Source organism: Notothenia coriiceps, unplaced genomic scaffold, assembly GCF_000735185.1.
Source record: "Notothenia coriiceps isolate Sejong01 unplaced genomic scaffold, NC01 NC01_scaffold00030213, whole genome shotgun sequence".
In the NCBI taxonomy this organism is placed as follows: Eukaryota; Metazoa; Chordata; class Actinopteri; order Perciformes; family Nototheniidae; genus Notothenia; species Notothenia coriiceps.
The window spans coordinates 38,028-48,076 of record NW_011362914.1 but is presented as its reverse complement, the minus strand read 5'-3'; the positions used below and the strand labels follow the sequence as shown (position 1 = coordinate 48,076).

Sequence of the window (10,049 nt, the reverse complement as noted above, 5' to 3'; positions counted from 1 at the left end):
GTTTGATTTGGTTGCCTCTTATGACGACGTATCCTCTTCGCTCATGCAACAGTGTTGTTGCTGTCTATCTATTTTTGTGCCACATTTTTATGATGATGATGATGTCCTAACCGAATGGTGAACTTAAATCATCAGACGTCTCAGGGACACTAACTGGGCAAACGGCATCAGAGATACACTTATTTTGGAGTTAGTACGTGCATGTTCTTACTTTTAACATTGCCAGGCTAGCTTTCCCCTGACTCCAGCTACTAAATGTAAAGAAATTAGATTAATATCAATCCTCTTATCTTTTTTCAGGAAAGAAAGCGATCACACCATGCTGTACCCAAAGCAAATTCCAAAAAAGCATATTTTGAGATAGCATTTACACGTGTCATCATTATGGTCGACATAACCTCACACACAAAAGATAGATCATTGGGTTGATGATCTGAAAACTTGAGTCCATATACAGATTGTCACATACTGCCCGGTACACCACTTGTGGTTTGTGTGTGTGTGTGTGTGTGTTTCAACTCGATTTTCTCTCAGATGTATTGACAGCAGCGAGCGGAGATGGAGAGCTCGACATGTTTCTCAGAAAAGGCAGGAGACAGGGAGCCATCACTCTTCTCCTCTCACCACACCGTCCCCCCCCCCCTTCTCCCCCTCCTCCACCCACGACTCGCTCCTCTCCTGTGCTGAAGACGTAAGTGCCTTAGACAGATGTCTGCTGCCTCTTGTCTAAAACCCTCAACGCGAGCTGCTGAGCTCGGCAAACTCTAATTAAGATCAATATTTCAATTTTTTGTAAAAGCGCACGAGACGGAGGGAGAGAAATCATCTGTCCGCGTAGACTCGGAGAGACAAAGGGAAAGGTCAACTGTGATTCTTCCGTGTGAGTGTGTGTGTGTTGGAGCGACTTGATAAGAGCTGGTGTGTATGTGTTAAAAGTTCTCCTTTCTTTCCATCATGATTTGCCTTTTGAAATTCACTTTCTTTAAGAGATAAGTGCATTTTCTTACAACGCAGATCTTATTTACAGCATGTAGGACATCTCTCCTATTGGTCATGATAACATTGTACTCATCCAGAAGGAGAAATGCCTTAAAAACCAACATCAAATGGAAATATCACATCATTGATAAGTTCCTTAGATTTGCGAATATTGTTTTTTTTACACGTCTTTGGCCTTTCTAAGCAGCTACAGATCTCAGACCCCCTTTCCTCATGGCTCTTTTGCCATGAATCACGTGTCACAACTTTATTGTGCTAGCTTTAACCTTGTGCATCCTTTTGTTAATTATGTATACTCAAGCATAAGACAAGGTCAGAGCTTTTTAACTGACCACCAAAAAATTCCTAGACAGAAAACAACAATTGTACGTAATTTAATCTGAAAATAATCATGGATAATTCACATATCTGTATTATGTATAAACTTTACCTCAATAAAGCATATCGGACCTTACTGTCAGATTATTTTCTTCCCTGTCTTTCTTTTTTTTAAGATGGTGACCCACTTCATAATTGATGGGCTGATAATAGTTGAGTTGGGTGTGAAAACTGTTGTGACGAAGTTGGACTGATCCTGTTCCAGTCTGGCTCAGTTGGTGTTGACCATCAGGAGATGACATTATGTGTTGAAGGATTTTGTTGGTATTGCTGTTCCATTTCTTCTCTTCATCCTCTTCATCTTCAGCAAAGTGTTAGTAATCTTATAAACTCTTATGTAAAGCTAAGTTAACCCACATCGGCCAGGATGTTTCTGGAACCCCCGATAACCCCACAGTCACTCTTTCTGATTTGCTTCTAGCTTTCTTCAATTAGATGTCAGGCTTGTGCAGGCGCACTACTCATTCGATGTGTAACTAAATTAAATGGTAAGGTTTTAGTGTTAATCCATGTCACTGCAAAATACTGAAAATACAAGGTAAGTAAGACTTGGAATACATGGCAAAAGTTGAGGGTTAGCAAAAAGGTATTTTGATACAGTTTTGCTAATATTTGCTGCATTTATTGAAATTCACGAAGGCTTTTCTCTGTCTTGATTAATCATCCAATATTGAGCCATGCTATAAGAATTCACGATAGATACAAATGGTCATTTTGTGGGTAAAGTATTCCTTTTACATCATGTGTAATACCCAAACTGTGTGGAACACACGTTTGAGTTTAGAGCAACATTTTACCTGATCTCCATTTCTTTTCAGGCTCCCTGCAAATGTCACTTTTCCTTATAACTTGAAATGGAACTGCGTCATTGTTCTCCAGGTTTTAGCTACCATAACCTACAGATCGCCCAGTCTTTTGTTTGTCCAGTCTTTGTAGGTGTAATATAAAGCCTTTGGCCTGTCCACAGCTGATTATGGATGTCATCATGTTTCCAGGACCTTGGTGATTACAGGGTCAAAACTAAAACTACAAACCAGTGAAGTTTAGTTTTAATTTCCCTTTTTTTTTAGACCAGATTCTGTTTTCTCACTCCTTTGAGATCAAAAACATTCCATCACTCTGGTGAACAAACATGATTTCTATACAAGCGAGGCCTCGTACATGTGGTGAAACTCCTAATTTCTAAAGTAAGCCTCCCTGTTATCTTCCTGTCCGTGCACATGCATGCGTGCGTGTCACATCCCTGCACAATTAAAGCTGATTCCTCCACAGCGGCATTACTGACTTAATGCCAGTGACAAAACCTCCCAGGGCCTCAGATAACCCTGAGCCACCTCCTGAAGCTGGCCCTTTTTTCTGGTCCTGGATGCTAGTTACCTTTGGCTCAAAGCTCGCTGCCGGCCGGCTGAAAGCCCACCGACGATCCCCCACCTTGCTGATGTCCATTTTGCTTAAATCGGTAGAACTGCACTTGCAGCGAAGTCCCAATATGCAAAGGAACAATGAAAACCCTGACTTCCAAATTTATGTCTCAAGCCCTCGGCCGCAGACACTCCCCTTCCCCTGACAATGAATGGACCACAGCAGATCTTCTTAAAGGTGCCATTTCAATGCAGAGTGCTTAGCTTGGCGTTTGATGGCCAGCTCCTGCTTATTTGAGAAGAAATCTCTTCTAATGACTTAGCGCACCTAAACTTAAAATACCTTGATATGATTTCCATCCTCATACACTTCCTTTCATCCTCGCCAGCAGATTTGAGTATGGGGGGCAGGGGGTTGTATTTCATGGCCATTTCGGACTGGAAGTTAAGCTCAGCAGTTGTGTAAGGTTTTCCTGTTAAACCAAGTTAAACTTACTGCCACCTGTTTTTTTAATTATTATTCTCGCAGATAAGGCACTTTATTCCGCAGATATATCACTCACATGTTAGTGGTTTGATGGGACTCCTGAGGGCGAATGCTGCTGAAAAGGCTAAACGGGTCAGGTGCAGCGGTGTCTGGGTTTAAGTCCCTTGATACCATACACTTCCTGCTCCCAGAAGCCTCTCTGTCTCTTGTTTCGGGATAAAGGAAGCAAGTGTCCAGAATGGAGACGCACGTGGATGGGCTTAATTATCCGTCGATCCGTGGAGATGAGACGGGATGCAATTTGTGGTTAATTGCGAATGAAAACGCTGTCGACCACCGCCAGGACTATCCAATCATACTTAACCCGCGCGCAGCAAGCGCGAGGCCTCGCGGAAATGCGGATTGATTTTTTTGGCAGACGAGCGTGCGGCCTTAAATCGATCCATATGGATTGATCTGGTAGTTTGTGGTGTCAGAAGCGTCCTTTCAGAGACCTAAATGAGTAAAGCAGATACATTAAGCTGTTTTTAATAAAGCTTATAAGGCAGAGTGTGTTTACCTTTTGCCTTACTTAAACGCTGTGGTGTAATTTTTGAACAAGTTTTAAAACATATATTTGGATTTATTTGGAGAGTTATTTTCAACGTGTAAGAACACATTGACAACCATCAGTCATATTGTTTCAATGTGTCAGCATAGATGTCAATTCACTGGCTAATGATTTAATTTAACCTCGAGGATATCCTTTTCAGGGGTCAACAATTTGATTTGATTTATGTTTCCTTTCATACAATAAAGATCTCATAAGCCGACACATAAGTGAACACACATATGAAGATTGCTGTCATTAAAATGTTTCAAATATAGTTTTACAAGTTGAAATTGTTTCATGTCGCATGGTAATACAAACTCTTAAGAGGCTGACATAGATGCAATCAAGTCCCTATAATGAATTACTTGATGTATTCACAAATACTATGAATTAACAACATCTACGTCCTTTTCATTCCTTGTGAAATCTAAACGCATGTTGACAGACTCGTTACATAACTGACACAACATTTAGAACTGTTAAAACTGAGTTCCAAGTAAACATTTTTCTCTTAGAAACTCCCGGTTCTCTTATCTTACTCCGCGCTCGGTGCAGTAGCCTGCGCTCGGTCACTAGAGGGGGGGATCTGCTGCTGCACCTGTTCTCCCTGCGCGCCCGGCACACTTCGGCTCCTCTCGGCTCTACTCGGCTGCCGGTGGAGTCTTCTGCTATAGGAGAATGCAAACGCGCTGCTGAGATCTCCTCCCATTGGCCCGTCGCACCTCAGTGTGGGAGGGTCGCGGGCCACGCTGTCTCTATAAGAGCAGAGAGTGCCTTCCAGCATCTCAGTGACACTGCTGGCTGCACCGTGACGCTCTTAGAAAACAAGTTGAGAGAGAGAAAACCTACTGGAATTTATCACCTCTTGCATAATATTACACACAGTCAACACGTAAGGTCAGCAGCGCGCCCCTGTAAGGAGGGACAGCACCGTGGGGACCGAGGCTGTGTTGAATAAAACATTTCTGGACGGACCACAACAAACCGGAGCAGATTATCCTTTACTTCAGAGAAGGAGCCCATGCCTGCAACTACTGCTTAATAGTACATGCATATTAACTTTGAGTGCACGTGGCATTGCATATTGTATTCCTTGGGACTTTTTTTGGCACAACTTTTACGCACGTTTGCAGCGCCTGTCTTGCACAGATCTGAGTGCTTGAGAAACTTTTAATCCTGGCCATGCTGCAGTGACTTCTCACTGGGACTTCATTATATAAATTGTAATCAGCGGTGGGCGAAAGAGGATGCTTTGAAAATATTTATAATACACCCCAACAGCAGGAGAAGACGAAGAAGTCTTCTCGTGTCACCTGATCGAGCAGCAGCGAGGACAGTAAATCATCGGGAAGCAAGTGGGCTGCAGAGGTGAAGCGAGGACAAGACAGGTTGGTGTTTCCAAATTCACCGGGCTCCAGTTTCAGCCGCCCCGGGGCTCCTGGTATTAAAGCGCGCATTTGACCTGGGATAAGTTGTCAACAAGAGCAGCGAGCGGAGGCGAACTGGCAGGTGTACAAGTTCATTTACATGCATACGTATATTCACGCCACTATATATAGAAGTTGTCTTAGGGACGAGCAGCTTTAATAAGTTCCTCCACCCACCCGCCGGCCCTGCAGCAACTCTGTGCACCGAGTGTGTGCGCGTGTCTATATATATATATATATATATATACCATACAGGCTGTTATTCCTCCTTGCTATCTGTAACCGGGAGGGCTGCCCGCCGTCGGTTTGGCTGTGAGGAGTCGTCGCATGGACAGACATGGCTACTGACCTCGCCATGAGCGCAGAGCTTCCTAACAGCCCTTTGGCTATCGAGTATGTCAATGACTTTGACCTTATGAAGTTTGAGGTGAAGAAGGAGCCGCCGGAGGCCGACCGCTACTGCCACCGCCTCCCGTCGGGCTCTCTGTCCTCCACCCCGATCAGCACGCCGTGCTCCTCTGTGCCTTCCTCGCCGAGCTTCTGCGCTCCGAGCCCGGGCGCGCCGCCCAACCAGAGCCTCACCAGCGGGGTCAACAGCAGCAGCGGCAGCAGCAGCAACAACAGCAGCGGCAATAACAATCACAGCAACGCGGGAAAGCCTCAGCTGGACGACCTGTACTGGATCCCCAGCTACCAGCACCACATCAACCCCGAGGCACTCAACCTGACCCCGGAGGACGCAGTGGAGGCCCTCATCGGCAACGCCCACCACCATCACCATCACCACCCGGCCTACGAGGGCTTCCGCGGGCAGCAGTACGTAGGGGAGGACCTGTCCACGGCCTCGGTGGGTCACCATCACCAGGGCCACCACCACCATCACCACCACCACGGCCATCACGCGCGCCTGGAGGACCGCTTCTCTGACGAGCAGCTGGTCAGCATGACGGTGCGGGAGCTCAACCGGCAGCTGCGGGGCTTCAGCAAGGAGGAGGTGATCCGCCTGAAGCAGAAGAGGCGCACCCTGAAGAACCGGGGCTACGCGCAGTCCTGCCGCTTCAAGCGCGTCCAGCAGAGGCACATGCTAGAGTCCGAGAAGTGCACGCTGCTGAGCCAGGTGGAGCAGCTGAAGCAGGACGTGGTGCGCCTTGCCAAGGAAAGGGATCTTTACAAGGAGAAGTACGAGAAGCTGGCCAGTCGGACCTACACGGCCGGTGGGAACACGAGAGATCCGTCCGGGAAACAGGCCAACACAGAGTTCTTCATGTAAGAAACGCAGACTGAGCACCCCACTTAAAAAAGAACCTTTTATTTATATTTGTTCTGCGTTTGTATTTTGCTTACAGTTATTCCCTCGAAGAAAAACACAAGTAAACAAATACGCATTAGATGTGCACAAAAGTAATCCTTGTGCGCATTTTTTAGTCTTAAAGATGTTTTGGCTGAACTTCTGTAAACTCGCTGCAACCTGTCAGCTGGGCACATGGGATCACTTAGCCTGTAGACTGTTTTTTCCTCTGGTGCAACAAAACTTGGTCTTATTGAACCATTGTGACATTTAACATGACTGTCTTAATTCAGAGAGAATGCTTTTGTCTTAAAAGTGAGGGGAACGGTGCATTTTTTTAAAGAGAGATTGGACTGAAGTAGAAGCAGAAAAAGCAATACACCGCCTATCTTTGGCTCCAGAAAGCTCAACAGACTGTTTTTTGTGAAAGTGAGGCGGAGAAGAGACATTTCAATATTGCAAGTCTATAGTTTCCCATCCCTTATTGCAACCCTGCATGCAGGACATGTATGGTAACCTCCAGTCATCTCCCAGAATCCTTCCACACGTATGGAAAGCATGGCCCATGGTACGCTTCTCCTCCTCCCTCCTCCCTCCTCCTCCTCTGCCACCAATAAGGCCTGGGTATGAAAAAAGGCACCTTTCCCCCCCTGGAAAGGTGCAAGGACTGCGGACAAAAATGCATAAACAATCTGCTAACTGCGAGAAAAAAACATGGATGCGTCTTCAACTGCTATTTTCAATCAATTTTTCTATTGTTTTAAAATGAAAAGAAAAACGACAAAAAGAGATTAACTGAGACAGATTTTAGACTGTATTTATTTCCACCTGTACATAATGTGTAGAGAAAAAAAAACAGTTACCTGTGTTATACCTTTTTCTCCTTTTTAAAGCTTTTGTTGCTTGGATTCTTCGAAATGTCTTAATACAAATGTTTGTATGTTACAGCATGCAAATCGTATATGGTATCCTCCTCCTACTGAACATGTGTAATGTCAAAGGCAAGCCTATACTGCACTAAGAAGAGATCAAACTTGACAAGCGTTTTGTTTTCTACTCATAGGACCTTTGATCTGTTAAAAAACCCGGATGTAAATTTGATAAAGGTTCATTTATTAGATGGACAAGGACTGCATTCGCTGCTAAAACTCTATGCACCAACCTGATGATGAAAAATATTAGTTGAATGATTTTTTTTTTTTTTTACTTTCGATATTTGTAGAATTTGTTAAGGGCCTGCGGGTTTATTCTGCAGCCCGGTATCTTAACAAGAGCTTGTGTCTGATAGGAGGATGCTTGCTGGTTTGAGAAGAGGAGAGACTTTGCCTGTTGGTAGAGCTTACTGTTCTTGGAGATGCATTATTCTGTCAATAAGACGTGTGTGTTCTGCTGCCTAGATATATGTGCAATATTGTGCAGAAGTGTCCGATGATTGGACTACCTGTTGGGTGGCGAGCACTTACAGGAAGACAGGCTGGAAATTGTAGATCAAAAGGCCACAGTTGAAAATGGTAAATACATATGAGATGTGTTTTATTGCTCTCCAAATATTCGATCTTTTACGTACAGTAAAAGAACAAAAATTATCACAACGAATCTTGTAACAAATTAATTTTTGAAAACAATTAGGTACCAACAATTATTTATTCAGTTACTTATTGTATTTATTTTTTAATTCGTTTTATATGTCGTCAACGTTTTGCAATTATTTACAGCCTAAAAATTTGATTTTAAAGAACTATGAGCAAACTTCTGCACAGTGCTGTTTATGTATATCTGTACATATAATTTCTATATTTATTCAATGAACGTGTCCTAACGTGTCAACAAGTGAAAAACCTACCAAGTGGAGCGTTGTTGAGAATCTTGTTTTCATAATGTTTAATAAAAAGTTCTGTCCCAAATCTGTCAGCCTGCTGTTGCCCTCATTGTTGAAGAAAAGGTTTTTATTTTGAAAACAACAAACAAAAAGGCTTCCTGCCATGCACTAAATTATTAAAAGCATTGGCTTTATGTAAGATTGTCACGAATTCGTTTCTTATTCAAGGCCCGCCGAGTTTCGTTGCAGCTCTAAGAATGTATATTTTAAAAACACCCTAAAACCCCATTAGATAGCATTTTATGAATGTATAATGTTTACTATTATTGTACGTAAATACGTTTGTTCATATAAGAGAAAGAGAAAAACTAAATCAAGTTTAACGCAGTGACTGGAGTTTAAACTGCATCAACGGACATGTTGATGGTGTATAAAATATATTTATGTAGGCTAATTGAAGAATTGTAAAATAATCTATAATATTATTATTGAGGCCTAATTATTATAGGCTAGCATAATTATTAATATGTCATATAAAATTGATTGCGTTATGATAGTATAACATAATCTGAAACGACAGTTGACGAGTGTGTCAAAGATAATGATGAAAAGATTTTGAAAGAATATCAATTTTGTTGTTTTTATTATTATTACAAGGCCTATTATTATTATTCAAGACGAAAACATATACACAATAATTGATGCTCGTTTGTCTCTTAATTAGTGATTTCCTTAATTTATTTTTCGGTGTTCCATCTGCTATATTTTATTCTTCATCTGTCTTTCGGCCGTAATTTGTCTGTGAGAGGCTCCACCAGCCACCCGGCTCCTCCGTTCCGCTGCCCGGGCTGCGGACGCGTGTCAGCGGATCCCTCTACTCCCATCAGCCGGTGATGGATGGATGGAGCTGGCCTGTATGCCATCATGCACGGAACAACAAGGTAGATGAGCTAAACTCTCACACTGCATGTTTGAGCGAGTCACTGCATGACACCCTCGATGTCCACTTTGTGTTCGCGCGCTTGTGGACGCGCACTAAACTGCTTTAAGCGTTCTCTCCTTCCTCCTCTCCGGGTGGCGGGTTGACACAGATGCCACCCCGCGTTGCTGCTGATTTGACACTGCCGTCCGACCCGGAGGATGGCGGCTCACTTCAAACACCATAACTCACCGTGATTCAGTGTGTGACAGTGTGTGTGTGTGCTGCAGGGTCATGCAAGTGAAGGAGAGTATCCGGTGAGATGTCAATAAGGAAGTGAGATATCTGCACAGCGATATAATTTGTGTGAATTTAAGCCTGTTTATGCATATCTTGATATTTAAAACTTAAATATACTTGATGTAAGGCTGTCACAAAAATGTGTCAAATGAGAGAAATTCCAAACATTTTCTTGCAGGCTGTCAGATTTGCTCAAAATAGACCCCAACAACTATCTTATTTGATTAGATTTAGTTGTATTGAAAGTATTTGTATTATGATGCTTTTAATAGACAGTTGCATTTTTGTCTTTCCAAAAAAATATTAAAAAGTCCTATCTTTAAATATGTGTCCCTGCAACACGTAATTTTGAAGATTTCAGTCCTATAACAAAATAATTTGTCTGTACAGATATTAATCCTTTATCCAAACACTGCGTCACTTCCATTCACATGCACTCATTTTCATTTTTTCATTTAGTCGTTTATTTGAATATAGGG

General features: G+C 42.9%; 1 protein-coding gene across 1 annotated transcript; it reads left to right on the top strand.

Annotated features, from left to right (window-relative positions):
* The first annotated feature begins 5,521 nt into the window (after window positions 1–5,521).
* Window positions 5,522–8,421, top strand: mafaa (MAF bZIP transcription factor Aa). Its single transcript, XM_010787221.1, has one exon. It carries the CDS (start codon window positions 5,582–5,584, stop codon window positions 6,512–6,514), a length of 933 nt encoding a protein of 310 aa, XP_010785523.1. The 5' UTR covers window positions 5,522–5,581; the 3' UTR covers window positions 6,515–8,421.
* Window positions 8,422–10,049: the final 1,628 nt, after the last annotated feature.

What these genes read in the sequence shown, in the direction of transcription:
- mafaa (XM_010787221.1), top strand. Translation starts at nt 5,582, where the DNA reads ATGGCTACTGACCTCGCCATGAGCGCAGAGCTTCCTAACAGCCCTTTG.